General features: G+C 45.7%; 2 protein-coding genes across 2 annotated transcripts in view; both read right to left on the bottom strand.

The window, feature by feature from the left end:
* DNM3 (dynamin 3) overlaps positions 1-2,349 on the bottom strand; it is a 481,981-nt gene extending 479,632 nt beyond the window's left edge. The window contains exons 1-2 of the mRNA XM_069737623.1: positions 2,258-2,349; positions 1,834-1,946 (exon numbers count right to left, since the gene is read on the bottom strand). Of these exons, the coding sequence (XP_069593724.1) occupies positions 1,834-1,946; positions 2,258-2,349 (205 nt within the window). The remainder of the gene's footprint in view (positions 1-1,833; positions 1,947-2,257) is intronic.
* Positions 981-24,470, bottom strand: METTL13 (methyltransferase 13, eEF1A N-terminus and K55). Its single transcript, XM_069737489.1, has 8 exons — positions 24,263-24,470; positions 13,449-14,202; positions 10,689-10,888; positions 10,064-10,259; positions 8,292-8,453; positions 6,824-7,036; positions 4,963-5,094; positions 981-3,348 (listed from the first exon to the last, which is right to left on the bottom strand). Exons 1-8 carry the CDS (start codon positions 24,413-24,415, stop codon positions 3,074-3,076), a joined length of 2,085 nt encoding a protein of 694 aa, XP_069593590.1. The 5' UTR covers positions 24,416-24,470; the 3' UTR covers positions 981-3,073.

Genomic DNA, 24,470 nt, shown 5'->3' with positions numbered 1-24,470 from the left:
CAGAGCGAGGATAGCAAAGAGAACTATGCAGTCTACAAAAAAACCCTAAAACGAAAACCACGCAAAGGGGCAAAAAGACCCACCGTGCCGAACTAACAGCACGGCGGTGCACCCCTTTGCTTCTCAGAGCTTCCAGCAAAAGTTAATAGCAAGCTGGACAGAAAAAACAGAAAACAAACTAGAAGCACTTATCTAGCAGAGCAGCAGGCCCAAGGAAAGATGCAGTAGCTCAGATCCAACACTGGAACATTGACAAGGAGCAAGGAAGACAGACTCAGGTGGAGCTAAATAGCAAGGCAGCCAACGAGCTCACCAAAACACCTGAGGGAGGAAGCCCAGAGACTGCAATACCACTTGTGACCACAGAAGTGAACTCAGCCACAGAATTCACAACAGTGATGACCAGGATAGAAGGCAGACAAGCAGAGCACGCCTGAAGATTCTGAGCCAGGAGTAATACACAACGGAACTGAAGATGTACAGACACTTCATGACTATGCAGAGTCAATAAGTCCTAATACAAGTTTAGAAGGCAAGGGCTACATGGCGACGTGTGTCATGCAACAGCTGTCCTCTGGAAAGACGTGACAAAGGCATTTTAGAGTTCTGATTTTGATGTAAATGAAAGTCAAGCGACACATGCGCCTTGCATGGAAGACAATTGCAAGTGTGTCACATGTGACTTGCACCCAGTGACAGAAAATTCAACTCATTCGGAAATATTTGTCATAGTCAAAGGAGGTTGCAATGACAAATTCTGCTATTGTTTTTATTGTGTTCATTGTGAGGTGAAAATTACCTGACAGGTAAGTACGAAAATGCCTAAACCCAAACTCTTATAGCCATAGTTTTTCGGATGGAGAGCGGACGTTTTTTAGGGATACCATTCAGGGGTAAAAAGATTTTGATGCCATTCTCTTTAGTGAAGTGAAAAGACTAAAAATCCACAACTTTGGAGTTCATTTCTATTTTTTATTTTTGTAACAAGGGAAAAGTTGGAGATCCAATATATATTTAAAAAAAAAAAAAAAAAACAAGACTTTTTTTTACGTTTTTTAGTCCCCTTAGGAGACTTGAACCTGGGAATGTTTGATCGCTTGTTCTATAAACCACTGTATTGCAGTATATAAGAGGACAGCCTTTTGACTTTGAGGCCCACCAACAGGCTGGACTTCACAAGAGGAATAAGATGGCAGCCAGGGGGGTCTTCACTATGTTCCCAGCTGCCAGAAAAACCCATCAGCACCTCACAATTGTATCATTTAAATGCCACAGTCTGACAACAGCATTTAAAGAAACAGTCATCAGTGCAAGCTCTGGTTGCTGCTACTATAGGCCGTTGCCGGCAGTGTAACACAGCTGGCATGTGTCAGGTACAGTGTGAGCTCGGCTCTTCAGCCCACTGCATATGTGGAGACCCCAACAAAACATGAACTATAACATTCGTACTATTACATCCTACATCGGGAAGGGGATAAAGAAGTTTTCCCAGAATCAAATCATCTGCTATCTATAGGGTAGGGAATAACAATGAGTGGAATGGAAGTTGGGCGATCATTGTTTATGGGCCGGTCAGAGAAAGCCAATTACAACATTCAGTTATTTCCAGTTGTGCCATAGACATACACTCCATTCAAGATGGGACTCTGGAGAACCTGGATCTCATGACCTTGGCTCTGCTCTCAGGATCAGTGAGGGTTCTTAGGGCTAAGGAGATAAATGGGAATCCCCAGAATTGAAAGTGAGAGCATCACCGCAACATTTTTTTTTTCTTATTTCGCTGCCAGACTGGTATCACTAATGGAAGTTCCCTTTCCCAAGTAAAACATCTACCAGCCACAGCCTTCATCTGTTTTCGGAGCCACTCCGGTCGTCTTCTGCAGGTTGTCCTGCCAGATGGCTCCAGTGTTTCTTGGATGATCCGGAGGCCACTACTCAATGTGAGTCTATAAGAACCAGAGAATCTCATAGACTTACATTGAGGACTGGTGACCGAGATGGCAGAGTGGGACCGGAGCGACCGCGGGAAGGGTTGAAGATTGCGACTGGTACCGTAAGTGTAATACTAGGGGTAAGTCACAAATATTTGTGACTAGTGAGGAAATTTATAAAGTAAAAAAAAAAAAAAAAAAAAGCTGGAGTGGCGCTTTAACAATAAGATACTGATTTGTTTAGTCACTTCTGGGTTCCTTGTTACCTCTGATACAAATACTGTATGTGACTGTAGTCAGGAAGACCAAGGTCCGGTAGAGGCTACCTGACATGCTGGTGAATCTGTCTGTGATCTTGTATTTCACGTCTGTGCACTGTAGTCAGGAAGACCAAGGTCCGGTAGAGGCTACCTGACATGCTGGTGAATCTGTCTGTGATCTTGTATTTCACGTCTGTGCACTGTAGTCAGGAAGACCAAGGTCCGGTAGAGGCTACCTGACATGCTGGTGAATCTGTCTCTGATTTTGTATTTCACGTCTGTGGTGGGCACTTCTACAGATCATTTGTTTTACATTAGGAGCCATTTTCTGTTTTATCAATGTCAGAAAAAATAAATAAAACTATAAGTAAGCACTATAACCAAATAAAACATGAAGACAGCAACAGGGAAGAATATCTTTTCCAGGCGCCATATTGCTGGATTGAGATCGTACATTGCATCTAGTCACTGGGAATTGCACACGAGACGTAACCAGTATGCCTATTGATTCACACTGGACGATCCCTACTGGTGTTGGGCACCAGAACAGTCAGCTGTAATCAGTGGGGAAACCTAGCAGTAAGTCTTTAATCGCCACCACAGAAAAAAAATGAAGCATTACACGGTGTCCTCCAGGGTGAGATTTTTATGACTACTTTCTACTCTGACCAGGTGATAAGATCCAGAACAGATGAGATCTCCAATTCATTATTTTTTTTTTATAGATGCCACCAAGAAGAAAAAACTAACATTTGAAACATATAGAACAGTATCTTATAAGATTTTTTTTAATTAAAATTGGTATTCTATACATTGCTGTCCATGTCCATAAAATGTGCTTTCTCCAGGAATTTTTTCCTAAAGCGGCAAATAGTGATTTCTTCACACAATTTGGATTGATTTGAGCATGTCGGCAAGAACAAAGCTTTCATCCCATAACATCCCCGGTCTCTTCAACTGTTTCTCCAAGCTTCTTGCCGACTCCTTAAGATCAGCGAGGTCACGACTTTGTCCAGAGACAGGACGGCAAAAAAGGATTTCATTCACTTCATCCTCAATCTTTTGCACATAAATAAGAGGGAAAACCTCATGAATAGTATTTATCACTATCTTCTTCAGCACAGGGTCACGGCACACCAGATTTAGAATAAAGATTCCTAAAAAGAACAGAAGATGGCTTTATAAGTTGCACAAGTAGTCACATTATTACTGGGCAATACCCCTACTTAAAAAAATCCAAAACCCATGTTTATGCAAGGTTCACAAGTATACCGCGCTCTCCGCAGAGCACAGAGTTGAGGTTTCTATTGGAATCTATGAAAAACAAGATTCCAACGGAGCCATTCACTATTAGTGCACATTCAGACATCTGTGTAGATCGGTGTGAGATCTGACCAATTTGCATGGACGCCTGAATGCGCCCTTAGGTTATGTGCACACTATAGGGCCAATTCGCCAAAGCTTTTACGTCAGAACACTGTTGCAAAAGCTTTGAAAAGTCACAATTGTGCTCGACATGCAAAAATTGTTACCTTTTGGCATTCACCAATTTGAATAAGTCAAAATGGACGAAGCCAGGGCAGGATATGGCCATGACCGCACTCACCCATCCCATTCACACACCAAAAACGCTACTTCAGTCCCCGAGTGGAGCAGTACTTATGGCACGGCCCATTAAGTGTTGTGTGTCTCTTAATGAATTCATTGCCTTGTACTCCAGCAAGACTGACACATTGAGACAGTGCCGGTCTTGGTGAATCTGCTCCGGAGGCTTTTTACTGAATTTTTTAAACAAACTCCAAAGCGTTGATTCACGAAGTCCGGCAATTCTCTTGTCGGTCTTGATGAGGGGCGTGTTGGAGCAGACGCTGATTTATCGAGGGTCGCATGCTCCTCATTTATTATGGCAGCAAAGATTCTCATAAGACACCACCACTTTGACCATATTTCTCCACTATGAGATATCTGTCATCATCTACTATGTCCACCTCATAGCGATAGTTGGACCATAGCTGGAGAACTCACTCCCAGAAGGTTTCTAGCATTGTGTGATCAGCCCTATCCTCATGGAAGCCCTACCATACATATCTTCGGTTTCCAATGATGGGATTTTGAATAAAGCGAATGTATAAAACCAAAAATTAAAGAGGCCCAGTTAAAGCCAAAAGTGTCCAGTTTTTGCTCTTATTTTATTCCCTCTGCTCTCCTGAGTATTCAGCTTTTATGGTGGTTTCTTTTAGACTGTTGTACAGATCCAGAGATGTTGGCCTTTTTATTGAGTGCCAACTTATGTCCATTACATCTAGGCATGGCTCACAGGATCCTCTGGGGCGTGTCTTTAGGCTGCTCTACATAATTTCTGTGAGAGCCAAACCCTCTTGGTGAAGACCATAAAAAAAAGCATTGATTAAAATAAATAAATAAATAATCACTACTCAATGGGGCAACCGGAACTGTTGACCTAGTGACAGCACCTCCAATTTAATCCACCCAACTGTATATCCCACAGATGTCAACTGTTATAATGTGTCGTGAGTCATGTGCCACCCACCTATACTCCTGAAATGTATACATGACCAACTTTAGAACTACAGAACGGTAGACTGAATATTTACATACGGATTTCTCCCCCAAATATGACCCTAGGTTTTTATTCCTGTGTATCTGAAGCAAACTCTGTAAGAGCCACCAGATTGATGTTTTCTCATACACATGTGGACAGGATAGGCATGACGTGCGGTAAGAGAAGCAATGAGATCCTCGCTCTTTACCATCATCCTTTAAGATCCTCTGGACACTTTGCAAAAACTTCTTCTCCACAAAAGCAGGAGGTGGGCAGCTCATACCAAGGCTGGAATCTTTACTGTCCACATCAAACATGATCACATCGTAGGGAACGTTTTCTAGAGAGATGGAAAGTCTATTAAGGATTAAAAATTATTTATTGTACACAACTGCTCATTGAATCCCTTTGGACCTAGCACCACTCATCTTACACGACGAGTGTTATCGCTCAGAGCAGTATCCACATTTCAGCAGGTTGATATTGCAGGTCCTCGTGCTTATTGGCGCACAACTAATAGCGCCTATAAAGCATGTGGATAGTTAACGGGGTATTGCCAGCTCAGCGTTGTGGCAAATCACTAGACATTCCATGATATTTTAACTGAGACGAGAGTCTGATTTCTCAATAAACATAAGAACAAAGGATCAGAGGTCACTTTAGCCTATTGCCTGATCAGCAATCCTCTTGGTCACCCACTGGATATGCCTTCATAGGAATACCCCTTTAATGCTTAATGCATTTGTTTTCTGCATGGTGCCTGGTGTAAAGATAAAACTTCCAAGAAGTCAAGTAAATGAAAAGATCAAATTTTAGTGAAGATAAAAAAAAAAACAAGATGGGGCAAGAAACGCACCATGTGCACTATTGGCATATTATCCCTAAAGGAAATAAATATGAATTGGTTCCAAAGTCCAAATCAAAAAGCTTAGCGTGATGCAGCTCCATCATATCACATAAGCCGTGTTGCAACCAGAAATGGCTCTTGCATAAAAGTGCACAGAATAACAAAATTCTATAAATCGGGCTGTGAAGACTCTGTAAAAACACAAACAGAATAAGGCAATGTTCACACGTTCAGTATTCGGTCAGTATTTCACATTGTAGCCAAAACCAGGAGTGGGTGATAAATACAGAAGTGGTGACGTGTTTCTATTATACTTTTCCTCTGTTCCACCCCTGGTTTAGACTTACAAATTCTGATGTAGAATTCTGACCAAAAACGGAACGTGTGAACGTGGCTTAATACTGGTTATGATTTGTTTGGTGTAGAGAACATGTTTCTGAAATTCATAGTCCCTGAATGTGTAAAAACTGCTCCGAGCGGCTCAGACCTTCATAAAAAAAACAATCACACACTAAAAAAATAAATAAATTTGATTAGTTTCCAAACACAAGGCCTATTATTTCCTAATGCCCTTGCTCACCCCATAAATTTTATTTTCGAAACAGCACTTGTTCTGATGCCGACTGCGTTCAAAGGAGCCATCCAGAAAAAAAAAGGAAAACAGAAAACTGTTATTTCCTGGAGAGTTCATCTCATCTTCACAAAGAAGTAAATTGCTTGGGAAAAAAATGCAAAATGGTTGTAAAAACTGTAAATCAATGGAGGGATTCTTAAAGTTTGTTGCCTGTTGCCTAGATTATCGGCCACTTTATGAGCGGTGGCTGGTCTCGTAGGTAAGGGGCATGTGCTTACAAGATCCATTCTATGAATCTTACAAGTGCTAGTCTGAAGCTAGCCAGATCATTGGCTCTTATCAGACACAGTCCTCCTGCGCTTCTCTGAAGCTGCAGATGCAAAGTTTTCTCTGCTTGCAGCAATGGAGAGGGCACAGTTCAGACCGGAACCCAACCATGCCACTGGCCCAAACTGTCAATCAGGAGCGCATCACGCACCCTCTCCGGCCAGAATGCAGGAATGGGGGGGGGTATGTACTCCTGAAGACAAGATAAGAAAAACATTTAATTAAGAGATTTCAACTTAGGACTGTTTCATAGACTTAAACCAAGTCCAAAGGAAAGAAAAAATGATTTTTTTTTTTTTTTTTTTTAATAAAACACCTTACCCTTTTCTGCCAGTTCAGTTATATGAGCCAGACCGTCGGAAAGATGAACCTTTAAACGATCATCTAGAGTGAAACCAAACCAGTGCCTGGCAACGTCCAGCACAGCAGAGTCTATTTCAACAGCTTCAACCTCTGACCCCAAGAAATAATCATGGATAAAGAGTGACAGACTGCCACCGCCGAGCCCGACCACCAATACAGAAAGGTGATGCTCTGCAAAGGAAGAAATAAGATGGCAATTCTATAAGACAGATCTGAATATTGAAGTGCTAAACTAATCATCTTCGGTCTTTAGTCATCTAGGCTTAGCTTAATGCAAATTATCATAATCCCTCGTGCCCACGTGCAGCTCTGTACCCGCCTGCAGCCACCTCGTCTGGCAGGATGCGGGTCAGCTCTGTACCCGGTCTGCAGCCACCTCGTCTGGCAGGATGCGGGTCAGCTCTGTACCCGGCCTGCAGCCATCTCGTCTGGCAGGATGCGGGTCAGCTCTGTAACCGGCCTGCAGCCACCTCGTCTGGCAGGATGCCGGTCAGCTCTGTACCCGGCCTGCAGCAACCTCGTCTGGCAGGATGCGGGTCAGCTCTGTACCCGGTCTGCAGCCACCTCGTCTGGCAGGTTGCGGGTCAGCTCTGTACCCGGTCTGCAGCCACCTCATCTGGCAGGATGCGGGTCAGCTCTGTACCCGGCCTGCAGCCACCTCGTCTGGCAGGATGCGGGTCAGCTCTGTACCCACCTCGTCTGGCAGGATGCGGGTCAGCTCTGTACCCGGCCTGCAGCCACCTCGTCTGGCAGGATGCGGGTCAGCTCTGTACCCACCTCGTCTGGCAGGATGCGGGTCAGCTCTGTACCCGGCCTGCAGCCACCTCGTCTGGCAGGATGCGGGTCAGCTCTGTACCCGGCCTGCAGCCACCTCGTCTGGCAGGATGCGGGTCAGCTCTGTACCCGGCCTGCAGCCACCTCGTCTGGCAGGATGCGGGTCAGCTCTGTACCCGGCCTGCAGCCACCTCGTCTGGCAGGATGCGGGTCAGCTCTGTACCCGGCCTGCAGCCACCTCGTCTGGCAGGATGCGGGTCAGCTCTGTACCCGGCCTGCAGCCACCTCGTCTGGCAGGATGCGGGTCAGCTCTGTACCCGGCCTGCAGCCACCTCGTCTGGCAGGATGCGGGTCAGCTCTGTACCCGGCCTGCAGCCACCTCGTATGGCAGGATGCGGGTCAGCTCTGTACCCGGCCTGCAGCCACGTCGTCTGGCAGGATGCGGGTCAGCACACTCACACCCATCAGACATTGATACACAAGAACATGTGATCAGCAATGTTTTTCAGTCAATTCCTAACTTTAATTTCCCTTATACACATATGATGCCTAGTTCAGAAAAGAACAGAAACTGCAGACTAAATTGCTATATTATATAATGCCATCTAACACTATTTCATACTCCCAATCATTAAGGAGTATAAAACCGTACCCGGGGCAACTCCGGGATTGTGCAGGAGTGACAGTCCAGAAATCATCGCTTTATGATGCTCGCAGCACAAGTAGCTCTTGTCAAGTACATGTGTGATCTCAGAGTCCATCTTGTCATTTGCTTTCTGCTGCTTCTTCTTGTCTTTTCTCTTCTTTTTCTGACCTGGAATAAGAGAAACTACAATAATGAAAAGAATGGCCAGTCTACAGAGGTGCACACATTATTACTACATCAACCAAGCACAAGTACTCACACATAACAGATTTTTTTTTTTTTTCAAGACAACACTAAGGTTTTCAATAGTTATTCTGTCACTTGTCACTTAGTATACCGTATATCATTCAGCTATCACAGTTACTGATGATTACTTTACAGTTCGTGTCACATAACTATAGTTTAGGAGATGACATACGCAGAATTCCAGTTGTGAGATAGATTATACACACACAGCAAGTTTAAAGGAACATGAGAACATAGAAAAGGCAGAGTAGCTTTAATTTTTTTTTTTATATTGAAGTATATATATTGGATATTTCTGGTAATGACTGCCCATACAAATCTATTTAAGAGAGAGCATTATTATGCAGTTCAGATAGCGGGTGTTGTTGCAAGTGGCTAAATGACAACCTAGGTAGAGTTTTTGGCAAAAAATTACCACTTTCGCTGGCAAGACACATTTTGAACATTTTATAAAAATACAAGGAAATTACAGCAAGGTAACATTATAGTCGACACCCATACAGCTCTATAAAGCAGACTCTTGCTACGTGAACAGCACTTAAATCATGAACACCTTCATATATTTTTGCATAAAACAGGAAAAAAAAAAACTCCTCCTAAAATCAGAGTATGCATATTATCCTGGACTGGAAAAGGGGCTGACAACAGGTGATGAACAGGACGGGGGGAGAAGTGACAGTACCAGGCAATATGCTGGACTGGAAGAGGGGCTGACAACAGGTGATGTACAGGACGGGGGAGGGGGGAGGGGGAGGGGAGAAGTGACAGCACCAGGCAATATGCTGGACTGGAAGAGGGGTTGACAACAGGTGATGTACAGGACGGGGGGAGAAGTGACAGTACCAGGCAGTGTGCTGGACTGGAAAAGGGGCTGACAACAGGTGATGTACACTGTACATTGTACAGGACGGGGGAGGGGAGAAGTGACAGCACCAGGCAATATGCTGGACTGGAAGAGGGGCTGACAACAGGTGATGCACAGGACGGGGGGAGAAGTGACAGTACCAGGCAGTGTGCTGGACTGGAAAAGGGGCTGACAACAGGTGATGTACAGGACGGGGGAGGGGGGAAGTGACAGCACCAGGCAATATGCTGGACTGGAAGAGGGGCTGACAACAGGTGATGTACAGGACGGGGGGAGAAGTGACAGTCCCAGGCAATATGCTGGACTGGAAAAGGGGCTGACAACTGGTGATGTACAGGACGGGGGAGGGGGGGGGGGGGAGGGGAGAAGTGACAGCACCAGGCAATATGCTGGACTGGAAGAGGGGCTGACAACAGGTGATGCACAGGACGGGGGGAGAAGTGACAGTACCAGGCAGTGTGCTGGACTGGAAAAGGGGCTGACAACAGGTGATGTACAGGACGGGGGGAGATGTGACAGTACCAGGCAATATGCTGGACTGGAAAAGGGGCTGACAACAGGTGATGTACAGGATGGGGGGGGGAGAAGTGACCTCACCAGGCTCTGCTAGCTCTTCGTTACACCACTTGTAGCTTTCCCGACACATGTCCTGTCTCGCCAGTCTTACCACTAGGAGCGTTACTTGGCAGCAGCCGAGCCTCAGACTGGACTACGTTTTGGTTACTGAGGAATATAAGGCGCCTGAAGAAGCTCATTCCATCCCCTCGTACGTCCTCCACCACATACTCCCCACTCATTTCACTCCTGCCACGAAACTGGACTGTCCGGATACCAATGTCTCCGCCAGCGGATAAAAAGGGGATCTGTGTAAAAAGAACCAAAGATGAATGTTATAAATCATGGTTCAAAATCCAAACCGAAAAAAATCTAATCTCTTCACGACTGTACTGCATGAGAACAGTTTTATACAAAAAGATACAAGGAAAAAATAAACAGGTCCAAAAAGAGAACAGAAAACAAAAAAACAAACAAATCAGACAACCCCAGTCCAGCAATTTATGCTGCAGATTCTCCATTTGTAATGTAATGGATAAACTCTGTCAGATCTGCATTTCTTCAGTAAAAGTCACATAATTTGGTGGGGATTTCACTCTCCGCGGATCTGTCCTGTTTGGATGCTCCGGGTCCATCATTTTTTTTTTGTTAATTTGGATCATGTTTACTTACCTGTAAATTATTTGGGGGCTTATATACAGGCAGATAGGAATGATAATGGCGTCCATAGACCTTACCTGCTGATTGTCAGGCAATCCCGGAGGAGCGAGTTCCAGCACTTTGGCTGACAACTCGGACTGAATGGCTTCCATGCTTTCATACTGCTGGTCTCTATGCAAGCCCACGAAAAGCAAACGACGAAATCCAACACTGCCTGCCAACTGCCTCCGTCCCGTCTCTGAACCGAAAAGCCACTCGGTTTCCCTTCCTTGTGGAACTGTGAAATTGGTAGAAGATGGAGACCACAATAAGACAAAAAATAGGGTTATCCACAAACAAAAAGTATCGCCTGACCACAGGATTCAAATAAAGGTATGATCTGTGGAGATCCCACAGCTAACACCACCATGATCACTACAATGGGGTCTCGTGGGTTAATGAAGTATGTATAGTGCCTTGAAAAAGTATTCATACCCCATGAACTTTACAACATTTTTCATGTTACACCCACAGACAAATGTATTTTATTGGGATTCTGTGTGATATTGCAACACTAAGTAACGAGTATTTGTGAAGTGTAATGGAAATAATACATGGTTTTCTATTTATTTTAAAAATATAAATCTGAAAATTAAGACGTGTATTTGTATTCAGCCCCTCAAGTCAATGTTTTGCAGGACCACCTTTCACTGCAATTACTTCTGCAAGTCTTTTGGGGTCTGTCTCCGCCAGCTCTGTACATCTCGAGGTGACGTTTTGCCCATTCTCCTTTGATCACTCGCTCTCGCTCAGTGAGATTGGATGGAGGAATCTGCGAACAGTAATTTTCATGTCTTATCACAGATTCTCAATGAGATTTAAGTCTGGACTGTGACTGGGCCGTTCACACACATGACTATGCTTTGATGTAAGCCATTCATTGTGGCTATGGCAGTATGTTTAGTGTGGTTGTCCTGCTGGAAGGTGAACCTATGCCTCAGTCCCCAGATTTTCCTTTTTCCTCCATTGTTGCCCTGTATTTAGCCCCATCCATCTTCCCATCAACTTCCCTGTCCCTGAAGAAAAGCACTTCCAGAGCACAATGCTGCCACCAACATGTTTGACGGTAGGGGTGGTGTTTTTAGGGTAATGTGAAGTATCAGACTACAGGGGGCTGAATACAAATGCAAATCACAAAAAAAAAATTAAATTATAATTTCACTCCTGTAACCTGTGAATAAAGACCAGAGCTGCAGTAGATTGGTGTACTGGGGCAGGGGAGGATGAAAAAATAAATGCTCATCATATAAGGACACACACAGACATACATAGAGGGATTACGGTGTTTCAAAATTCCGGTGACGAGCTGTATCCACCCACAGAGCACATTCGGGTGCTGCTGCTGGCTTGTTAGCATCAGAAGAACTGCTTCCGACTCTTACCAGCAAGCATGGCAGTGTCACTGTGTTCTGTCAGGGAACACACAGCCTGAGTGATGACTCTCAGGGGCTTCACAATCCTTGTTCTGCCCGCACAGAACTATGACGATGCACCTGGATAGCATCAGGAGGCTTGTGCCGCTGAGAGATACCTCAGTCCACAGACTATGGAGATTGGCTCATGTAGCCCTGGCAGCCAGACCCCAACTTCTGGCGCTGCCCCAAAGGAACCTTAGCCTATTTCTCAAGGTCAATGGCCTCCAGATAAATATTCTTGGGTTGTCAAGAAAGAGGTCCAAAATCTTAAGAGGAGATCATATCAAAGGATAAAAAAAGGCATTGAATGTCCCTAGAGATAAAGTTAGAAGCAAAGTTCACAGTTTCAAAGTTAAAAGGGACACTGGCTTGACTACTTTGATGGCTGACACCACATTTCTGAAGAGGCAGGTGATCAAAAACATTCAACTGACTGCAAAAAAACGCAGCAAGATTTGGTGGCAGCAGGCACTGAGGTATCAGTTTGTACAGTAAGGTGAATAATAAAGCAATGAAGGTTTTCATGCCCAAACTCCAAGATGTACACCTTTACTGATACAAAGGCACAAGAAATGTCAGCTCATGTCTGCTCAAAATCATATAAATGAGCTGCAGAAGACGTTTGGGGATTCTGTCCTATGGAGTCCAAAAAAAACCCAAAAAACTAACTTTTCAGATCTGTGGATCAGGTATGTCTGAAGAAGAAAAAATGAAGCATATGCTGAAAAATGCACCACACCTACAGTGAAGCATGGTGGGGACTTGGTGATGGACTTGGGACTGCTTTGCTTCCTCTGGCCATGAAAACTTACAGCATGTGGCGGACAAGAGGCATTCAATTAAGTATCAGGAAATACTGAGACAAATCATCATGTCTTCCGTGAGGAAGCTACAGCTTCAGCATCCATGAACCTTCAGACAGGACAATGATGCCAAGCACATGTCAAAATCCACTCAGGCTTGGTATCAGACGTAGTCTTGGAAGTTTGTGGAGTAGCCGCCATACTCGCCTTTCTTGAACCCCATAAAAAAAAATCTTTGATGGGATTTGAAGGAAGCAGTTGCAACATGCAAAAATATTAGTGAACCAGAAGCTGGTGTCTGTCTATACATCAAGTCAACAGGTCATAACATCCAAAGGGGCTCTACTACGTACTAAGGCTGCTTGTCAGGAAGGGGCAAAAACTCGAGACTGAACCCACCTGCGAATCAGTTGTGATGAGCTACTGAAATTGTTCTTCTCTCATTAGTTTATTGCACACAGCAGAACGTTTGTGAAGAATGCTAATAGACCCAATTTACTATGGATCTTGAATAATTTTGGTTGCAACCATAAGACAAATTTCCAATTTTTTAGGCAGCAAAATGACAGGGAATACTCACTGATAAAAATAGCAAAGTGATTGGAGTGAGGAAGCCGCACAGTTGGACTATCCACCACATGGAAGGTATAACGTGTTTTTCCAGAGACCCCATCACATAAGTCTAATGACACCTCTGGGGAATTCTGGTTCTGGTTTAAGTGGCTCCGGATCAGTGCGTAGCTCTGTCTTTCTTTCACCATGTCCATCAGTTCACTAGGGCTTCCACAGCGCACAGATTTCCCACCTTCATCCTCCGGCATCATTTCCAAGACTTGAGGGAGACCTGGCATCTCCTTAACTTTAGTCATTACAAATACAAACACTGGCAATGGAAACTGGCTGCCGGACTCCTTACTGCTGCTCTCCGAGACCTGGTGAATACGAACCATCCATCCTCCTTGAGAAAACTGCGTGACCAGCTTCTCCAGCACATGAGCTTGAGCCAGGGATACGCAGAGATAGCGGCCCCCACACTGGAGAACACGGCCAATCTCAGTCAATAACTTGGTAGCAGTTTCCAGGGTGCCAGCTTCGGTGTCCGTGAGGATTGCGTCCAGTGTCCCTTTATCTAGCACAGCCTGGAAGTGGGAATCTGAAAAAGTCGTCTTGGTGGCATCCATGAGCTGGTAAGTCATGTTGGGTCGCCGACCGCCATTGCGCTCATTCATCTGACGAATGACCACCTCACTTACATCAATGTTGGTCAGATTATGGCATCCGGCATCGTAGAGTCGCTCGCTCAGTTCAGAGTTGCCACATCCCACAACCAAGACCTGCAAGAAATAAGTGAGGATAACAATGTAAGGCTCGGTGTGCCAGTGATTGGGGCCACTGCTGCTGTGCCGCGCTGGGTTAAAATCCAACCAAGGACCACATCTGGAGTTTGTATCTCCTGACCATGTTTGCATGCGTTTCCTCCCACACCCCAAACACACAGGGTTCCCTGGGCATAAAATAGTGATGACTTATTACCTGGAGTACCAGGTTGTTGGAAGGGCCGACCCCCGGCATCGCCACAGATCAGCAGTTATTAGCTCCAGTGGCAGCCGCCGGATGTAAACATTCACTGGAGCTGAACGACAGTGCTCCATTCAAAGAGTAGCAGCCGCTGCTGAGGACTGAGGAACAGCTCCTAATCACATGAATAGGAGCCGATCTGTAGGCTAACACTGATGACCTGCCAGTGGAATAGCTCATCCATATTATAAGCCTGAACAACCCCTTTAAGAACCGATTAGTGGAAGAGAACGTTAACACACGTCCCTGCAGCTGAATGGTTGTATAGGATTGCAAGAAAAAGCAAGTCTGGAAATGCGTAGATACGTTCTGCTGACTGCAGATATGGAAACATCATTCACTTGTATCAGAAGAATATAAGTTTACAAGGATTTAGCTGGAAAAGTCACAAGAACCCCAACATATTCACTATGTATGAAAGAGCCATCAAATAACAGAGCAGCAGAAGAATCAGGTCTGTCAGCAGAACGCAGGCTGCCACATGTCCTCTCGGCTCTACACATGCACCTTGTCTGATACACCGATCAGATAACAGAATCATCAGATGTCAGCAGAATGCAGGCTACCACCTGGCAATCAATCTCATCACAGAGGAATCTAATCTATCAGCAGAATGCATGCTGCCATCTGTCCTCACAGCTGTACACATGCACCCATGTATGATAGATCCACCCAATAACAGAACAGCAGAGAAACCAAGTCTGTCAGCAGAGTGCAGGCTGCCAGCGGTGCACATGCACCATGTCTGATACATCACTCTAATAACAGCAGAATAAATCAGATGTCAACAGAATGCAGGCTGCCACCTGACCAACCAGTTGTATACATTCAACATGTCACATACAACAATCTAATGACAGAGCAGTAGATGAATCCGCTCTGTCAGCAGAATGCAGGCTGCCATCTGTCCTCCTAGCTGTACACATGCAGCATATCTAATAACAGCAGAATAATGAGATGTCAGCAGAATGCAGGCTGCCACCTGTCCTCCTAGCTGTACACATGCAGCATATCTAATAACAGCAGAATAATGAGGGGTCAGCAGAATGCAGGCTGCCATCTGTCCTCCTAGCTGTACACATGCAGCATATCTAATAACAGCAGAATAATGAGCGGTCAGCAGAATGCAGGCTGCCATCTGCCCTCCCAGCTGTACACATGCAGCATATCTAATAACAGCAGAATAATGAGATGTCAGCAGAATGCAGGCTGCCACCTGTCCTTCTAGCTGTACACATGCAGCATATCTAATTACAGCAGAATAATTAGCGGTCAGCAGAATGCAGGCTGCCATCTGTCCTCCTAGCTGTACACATGCAGCATATCTAATAGCAGAATAATGAGATGTCAGCAGAATGCAGGCTGCCATCTGTCCTCCTAGCTGTACACATGCAGCATATCTAATAACAGCAGAATAATGAAATGTCAGCAGAATGCAGGCTGCCATCTGCCCTCCCAGCTGTACACATGCAGCATATCTAAGAACAGCAGAATAATGAGATGTCAGCAGAATACAGGCTGCCATCTTTCCTCGTAGCTGTACACATGCACGATATCTAATAACAGCAGAATAATGAGCTGTCAGCAGGTTGCAGGCTGCCATCTGTCCCCCCAGCTGTACACATGCAGCATATCTAATAACAGCAGAATAATGAGATGTCAGCAGAATGCAGGCTGCCATCTGTCCCCCCAGCTGTACACATGCAGCATATCTAATAACAGCAGAATAATGAGATGTCAGCAGAATGCAGGCTGCCATCTGTCCCCCCAGCTGTACACATGCAGCATATCTAATAACAGCAGAATAATGAGATGTCAGCAGAATGCAGGCTGCCACCTGTCCTCCTAGCTGTACACATGTGCCATATCTTATAACAGCAGAATAATGAGTTGTCAGCAGAATGCAGGCTGCCATCTGTCTTCCCAGCTGTACACATGCAGCATATCTAATAGCAGAATAATGAGATGTCAGCAGAATGCAGGCTGCCACCTGTCCTCCTAGCTGTACACATGTGCCATATCTAATAACAGCAGAATAATGAGATGTCAGCAGAATGCAGGCTGCCATCTGTCCTCCTAGCTGTACACATGCACCATATCTAATAACAGCAGAATAATGAGATGTCAGCAGAATGCAGGCTGCCATCTGTCCTCACAGCTGTACACATGCACCCATGTATGATAGATCCACCCAATAACAGAACAGCAGAGAAACCAAGTCTGTCAGCAGAGTGCAGGCTGCCAGCGGTGCACATGCACCATGTCTGATACATCACTCTAATAACAGCAGAATAAATCAGATGTCAACAGAATGCAGGCTGCCACCTGACCAACCAGTTGTATACATTCAACATGTCACATACAACAATCTAATGACAGAGCAGTAGATGAATCCGCTCTGTCAGCAGAATGCAGGCTGCCATCTGTCCTCCTAGCTGTACACATGCAGCATATCTAATAACAGCAGAATAATGAGATGTCAGCAGAATGCAGGCTGCCACCTGTCCTCCTAGCTGTACACATGCAGCATATCTAATTACAGCAGAATAATGAGGGGTCAGCAGAATGCAGGCTGCCATCTGTCCTCCTAGCTGTACACATGCAGCATATCTAATAACAGCAGAAAAATGAGCGGTCAGCAGAATGCAGGCTGCCATCTGCCCTCCCAGCTGTACACATGCAGCATATCTAATAACAGCAGAATAATGAGATGTCAGCAGAATGCAGGCTGCCACCTGTCCTCCCAGCTGTACACATGCAGCATATCTAATAACAGCAGAATAATGAGCTGTCAGCAGAATGCAGGCTGCCACCTGTCCTCCCAGCTGTACACATGCAGCATATCTAATAACAGCAGAATAATGAGCTGTCAGCAGAATGCAGGCTGCCATCTGTCCTCCTAGCTGTATACATGCACCATATCTAGTAACAGCAGAATAATGAGCTGTCAGCAGAATGCAGGCTGCCATCTGTCTTCCCAGCTGTACACATGCACCATATCTAATAACAGCAGAATAATGAGATGTCAGCAGAATGCAGGCTGCCATCTGTCCTCCCAGCTGTACACATGCAGCATATCTAATAGCAGAATAATGAGATGTCAGCAGAATGCAGGCTGCCACCTGTCCTCCTAGCTGTACACATGTGCCATATCTTATAACAGCAGAATAATGAGTTGTCAGCAGAATGCAGGCTGCCATCTGTCCTCCCAGCTGTACACATGTGCCATATCTAATAACAGCAGAATAATGAGATGTCAGCAGAATGCAGGCCGCCATCTGTCTTCCCAGCTGTACACATGAAGCATATCTAATAGCAGAATAATGAGATGTCAGCAGAATGCAGGCTGCCACCTGTCCTCCTAGCTGTACACATGTGCCATATCTAATAACAGCAGAATAATGAGATGTCAGCAGAATGCAGGCTGCCACCTGTCCTCCTAGCTGTACACATGTGCCATATCTAATAACAGCAGAATAATGAGCTGTCAGCAGAATGCAGGCTGCCACCTGTCCTCCCAGCTGTACACATGCAGCATATCTAATAACAGCAGAATAATGAGCTGTCAGCAGAATGCAGGCTGCCACCTGTCCTCCCAGCTGTACACATGCAGCATATCTAATAACAGCAGAATAATGAGCTGTCAGCAGAATGCAGGCTGCCATCTGTCTTCCCAGCTGTACACATGCACCATATCTAATAACAGCAGAATAATGAGCTGTCAGCAGAATGCAGGCTGCCATCTGTCTTCCCAGCTGTACACATGCAGCATATCTAAGAACAGCAGAATAATGAGATGTCAGCAGAATACAGGCTGCCATCTTTCCTCGTAGCTGTACACATGCACGATATCTAATAACAGCAGAATAATGAGCTGTCAGCAGGTTGCAGGCTGCCATCTGTCCCCCCAGCTGTACACATGCAGCATATCTAATAACAGCAGAATAATGAGATGTCAGCAGAATGCAGGCTGCCATCTGTCCTCCCAGCTGTACACATGCAGCATATCTAATAGCAGAATAATGAGATGTCAGCAGAATGCAGGCTGCCACCTGTCCTCCTAGCTGTACACATGTGCCATATCTAATAACAGCAGAATAATGAGATGTCAGCAGAATGCAGGCTGCCATCTGTCCTCCCAGCTGTACACATGCAGCATATCTAATAGCAGAATAATGAGATGTCAGCAGAATGCAGGCTGCCACCTGTCCTCCTAGCTGTACATGTGCCATATCTTATAACAGCAGAATAATGAGTTGTCAGCAGAATGCAGGCTGCCATCTGTCCTCCCAGCTGTACACATGTGCCATATCTAATAACAGCAGAATAATGAGATGTCAGCAGAATGCAGGCCGCCATCTGTCTTCCCAGCTGTACACATGAAGCATATCTAATAGCAGAATAATGAGATGTCAGCAGAATGCAGGCTGCCACCTGTCCTCCTAGCTGTACACATGTGCCATATCTAATAACAGCAGAATAATGAGATGTCAGCAGAATGCAGGCTGCCACCTGTCCTCCTAGCTGTACACATGTGCCATATCTAATAACAGCAGAATAATGAGCTGTCAGCAGAATGCAGGCTGCCACCTGTCCTCCCAGCTGTACACATGCAGCATATCTAATAACAGCAGAATAATGAGCTGTCAGCAGAATGCAGGCTGCCATCTGTCCTCCTAGCTGTATACATGCACCATATCTAGTAACAGCAGAATAATGAGCTGTCAGCAGAATGCAGGCTGCCACCTGTCCTCCCAGCTGTACACATGCAGCATATCTAATAACAGCAGAATAATGAGCTGTCAGCAGAATGCAGGCTGCCATCTGTCTTCCCAGCTGTACACATGCACCATATCTAATAACAGCAGAATAATGAGCTGTCAGCAGAATGCAGGCTGCCATCTGTCCTCCTAGCTGTATACATGCACCATATCTAGTAACAGCAGAATAATGAGCTGTCAGCAGAATGCAGGCTGCCATCTGTCCTCCCAGCTGTACACATGCAGCATATCTAATAACAGCAGAATAATGAGATGTCAGCAGAATGCAGGCTGCCATCTGACCTCCCAGCTGTACACATGCAGCATATCTAATAACAGCAGAATAATGAGATATCAGCAGAATGCAGGCTGCCACCTGTCCTCCCAGCTGTACACATGCAGCATATCTAATAACAGCAGAATAATGAGATGTCAGCAGAATGCAGGCTGCCACCTGTCCTCCCAGCTGTACACATGCAGCATATCTAATAACAGCAGAATAATGAGATATCAGCAGAATGCAGGCTGCCACCTGTCCTCCCAGCTGTACACATGCAGCATATCTAATAACAGCAGAATAATGAGATGTCAGCAGAATGCAGGCTGCCATCTGTCTTCCCAGCTGTACACATGCACCATATCTAATAACAGCAGAATAATGAGCTGTCAGCAGAATGCAGGCTGCCATCTGTCCTCCTAGCTGTATACATGCACCATATCTAGTAACAGCAGAATAATGAGCTGTCAGCAGAATGCAGGCTGCCACCTGTCCTCCCAGCTGTACACATGCAGCATATCTAATAACAGCAGAATAATGAGCTGTCAGCAGAATGCAGGCTGCCATCTGTCTTCCCAGCTGTACACATGCACCATATCTAATAACAGCAGAATAATGAGCTGTCAGCAGAATGCAGGCTGCCATCTGTCCTCCTAGCTGTATACATGCACCATATCTAGTAACAGCAGAATAATGAGCTGTCAGCAGAATGCAGGCTGCCATCTGTCCTCCCAGCTGTACACATGCAGCATATCTAATAACAGCAGAATAATGAGATGTCAGCAGAATGCAGGCTGCCATCTGACCTCCCAGCTGTACACATGCAGCATATCTAATAACAGCAGAATAATGAGATATCAGCAGAATGCAGGCTGCCACCTGTCCTCCCAGCTGTACACATGCAGCATATCTAATAACAGCAGAATAATGAGATGTCAGCAGAATGCAGGCTGCCACCTGTCCTCCCAGCTGTACACATGCAGCATATCTAATAACAGCAGAATAATGAGATATCAGCAGAATGCAGGCTGCCATCTGTCCTCCTAGCTGTACACATGCAGCATATCTAATAACAGCAGAATAATGAGATATCAGCAGAATGCAGGCTGCCACCTGTCCTCCCAGCTGTACACATGCAGCATATCTAATTACAGCAGAATAATGAGCGGTCAGCAGAATGCAGGCTGCCATCTGTCCCCCTAGCTGTACACATGCAGCATATCTAATAGCAGAATAATGAGATGTCAGCAGAATGCAGGCTGCCATCTGTCCTCCTAGCTGTACACATGCAGCATATCTAATAACAGCAGAATAATGAAATGTCAGCAGAATGCAGGCTGCCATCTGCCCTCCCAGCTGTACACATGCAGCATATCTAAGAACAGCAGAATAATGAGATGTCAGCAGAATACAGGCTGCCATCTTTCCTCGTAGCTGTACACATGCACGATATCTAATAACAGCAAAATAATGAGCTGTCAGCAGGTTGCAGGCTGCCATCTGTCCCCCCAGCTGTACACATGCAGCATATCTAATAACAGCAGAATAATGAGATGTCAGCAGAATGCAGGCTGCCATCTGTCCTCCCAGCTGTACACATGCAGCATATCTAATAGCAGAATAATGAGATGTCAGCAGAATGCAGGCTGCCACCTGTCCTCCTAGCTGTACACATGTGCCATATCTTATAACAGCAGAATAATGAGTTGTCAGCAGAATGCAGGCTGCCATCTGTCTTCCCAGCTGTACACATGCAGCATATCTAATAACAGCAGAATAATGAGATGTCAGCAGAATGCAGGCTGCCACCTGTCCTCCCAGCTGTACACATGCAGCATATCTAATAACAGCAGAATAATGAGCTGTCAGCAGAATGCAGGCTGCCACCTGTCCTCCCAGCTGTACACATGCAGCATATCTAATAACAGCAGAATAATGAGCTGTCAGCAGAATGCAGGCTGCCATCTGTCCTCCTAGCTGTATACATGCACCATATCTAGTAACAGCAGAATAATGAGCTGTCAGCAGAATGCAGGCTGCCATCTGTCTTCCCAGCTGTACACATGCACCATATCTAATAACAGCAGAATAATGAGATGTCAGCAGAATGCAGGCTGCCATCTGTCCTCCCAGCTGTACACATGCAGCATATCTAATAGCAGAATAATGAGATGTCAGCAGAATGCAGGCTGCCACCTGTCCTCCTAGCTGTACACGTGCCATATCTTATAACAGCAGAATAATGAGTTGTCAGCAGAATGCAGGCTGCCATCTGTCCTCCCAGCTGTACACATGTGCCATATCTAATAACAGCAGAATAATGAGATGTCAGCAGAATGCAGGCCGCCATCTGTCTTCCCAGCTGTACACATGAAGCATATCTAATAGCAGAATAATGAGATATCAGCAGAATGCAGGCTGCCACCTGTCCTCCCAGCTGTACACATGCAGCATATCTAATAACAGCAGAATAATGAGATGTCAGCAGAATGCAGGCTGCCACCTGTCCTCCCAGCTGTACACATGCAGCATATCTAATAACAGCAGAATAATGAGCTGTCAGCAGAATGCAGGCTGCCATCTGTCTTCCCAGCTGTACACATGCACCATATCTAATAACAGCAGAATAATGAGCTGTCAGCAGAATGCAGGCTGCCATCTGTCCTCCTAGCTGTATACATGCACCATATCTAGTAACAGCAGAATAATGAGCGGTCAGCAGAATGCAGGCTGCCATCTGTCCTCCCAGCTGTACACATGCAGCATATCTAATAACAGCAGAATAATGAGATGTCAGCAGAATGCAGGCTGCCATCTGACCTCCCAGCTGTACACATGCAGCATATCTAATAACAGCAGAATAATGAGATATCAGCAGAATGCAGGCTGCCACCTGTCCTCCCAGCTGTACACATGCAGCATATCTAATAACAGCAGAATAATGAGATGTCAGCAGAATGCAGGCTGCCACCTGTCCTCCCAGCTGTACACATGCAGCATATCTAATAACAGCAGAATAATGAGATATCAGCAGAATGCAGGCTGCCACCTGTCCTCCCAGCTGTACACATGCAGCATATCTAATAACAGCAGAATAATGAGATGTCCGCAGAATGCAGGCTGCCATCTGTCTTCCCAGCTGTACACATGCACCATATCTAATAACAGCAGAATAATGAGCTGTCAGCAGAATGCAGGCTGCCATCTGTCCTCCTAGCTGTATACATGCACCATATCTAGTAACAGCAGAATAATGAGCTGTCAGCAGAATGCAGGCTGCCACCTGTCCTCCCAGCTGTACACATGCAGCATATCTAATAACAGCAGAATAATGAGCTGTCAGCAGAATGCAGGCTGCCATCTGTCTTCCCAGCTGTACACATGCACCATATCTAATAACAGCAGAATAATGAGCTGTCAGCAGAATGCAGGCTGCCATCTGTCCTCCTAGCTGTATACATGCACCATATCTAATAACAGCAGAATAATGAGCTGTCAGCAGAATGCAGGCTGCCATCTGTCCTCCCAGCTGTACACATGCAGCATATCTAATAACAGCAGAATAATGAGCTGTCAGCAGAATGCAGGCTGCCATCTGTCTTCCCAGCTGTACACATGCACCATATCTAGTAACAGCAGAATAATGAGCTGTCAGCAGAATGCAGGCTGCCATCTGTCTTCCCAGCTGTACACATGCACCATATCTAATAACAGCAGAATAATGAGCTGTCAGCAGAATGCAGGCTGCCATCTGTCCTCCTAGCTGTACACATGCAGCATATCTAATAACAGCAGAATAATGAGATGTCAGCAGAATGCAGGCTGCCATCTGTCTTCCCAGCTGTACACATGCAGCATATCTAATAACAGCAGAATAATGAGATGTCAGCAGAATGCAGACTGCCACCTGTCCTCCCAGCTGTACACATGCAGCATATCTAATAACAGCAGAATAATGAGCTGTCAGCAGAATGCAGGCTGCCATCTGTCCTCCTAGCTGTACACATGCAGCATATCTAATAACAGCAGAATAATGAGCTGTCAGCAGAATGCAGGCTGCCATCTGTCCTCCTAGCTGTACACATGCACCATATCTAGTAACAGCAGAATAATGAGCTGTCAGCAGAATGCAGGCTGCCATCTGTCTTCCCAGCTGTACACATGCACCATATCTAATAACAGCAGAATAATGAGCTGTCAGCAGAATGCAGGCTGCCATCTGTCCTCCTAGCTGTACACATGCAGCATATCTAATAACAGCAGAATAATGAGATGTCAGCAGAATGCAGGCTGCCACCTGTCCTCCCAGCTGTACACATGCAGCATATCTAATAACAGCAGAATAATGAGCTGTCAGCAGAATGCAGGCTGCCATCTGTCTTCCCAGCTGTACACATGCACCATATCTAATAACAGCAGAATAATGAGCTGTCAGCAGAATGCAGGCTGCCATCTGTCCTCCTAGCTGTACACATGCAGCATATCTAATAACAGCAGAATAATGAGATGTCAGCAGAATGCAGGCTGCCATCTGTCTTCCCAGCTGTACACATGCACCATATCTAATAACAGCAGAATAATGAGCTGTCAGCAGAATGCAGGCTGCCACCTGTCCACTGGAAGCATTTACAGCAGGGACATAGACACTTATTCTGGCCTTCTCTGTACATACGTCTGTAACACTCAGGTCTGCAGAATATCACTTGTAGTTCCCCCACAGCAGCACCACCACACACGTGAGCAAGTAAGAGCGCGGCCAGGAGAGGGCGCTGTCCTCACCTTATCCTTCGGCTTAATGTACTTGTGCAGCACAGCGCACAGCTCCAGGTAGCCTCCGTACCACTCGAACGCCCGCTCCCCCCGGCGCCTGAAGAACTGCTCCCAGTACTGGCCGGAGGAGAACTCCTTACTGCTCCTCGGTAACAGATTCATCGCGGGGCTGCAGCTCACATCTGTCACATGTGCACAAACACTTCCGGGTCACGGC

Source organism: Ranitomeya imitator, chromosome 8, assembly GCF_032444005.1.
Source record: "Ranitomeya imitator isolate aRanImi1 chromosome 8, aRanImi1.pri, whole genome shotgun sequence".
Classification (NCBI taxonomy): Eukaryota; Metazoa; Chordata; class Amphibia; order Anura; family Dendrobatidae; genus Ranitomeya; species Ranitomeya imitator.
The sequence above is the reverse complement of the archived record's forward strand: the minus strand, read 5'-3'. Positions and strand labels throughout refer to the sequence as shown.

Bases quoted from the DNA above. Each gene is read 5' to 3' on its own strand.
- METTL13 (XM_069737489.1), bottom strand. From the start codon at position 24,415: ATGAATCTGTTACCGAGGAGCAGTAAGGAGTTCTCCTCCGGCCAGTAC. The intron at 7,037-8,291 runs GTACGGTTTTAT...CTTCCTTTGCAG, and splicing joins CAATCCCGGAGTTGCCCCGG to AGCATCACCTTTCTGTATTG. The intron at 5,095-6,823 runs GTAAGGTGTTTT...CCATCTCTCTAG, and splicing joins AACTGAACTGGCAGAAAAGG to AAAACGTTCCCTACGATGTG.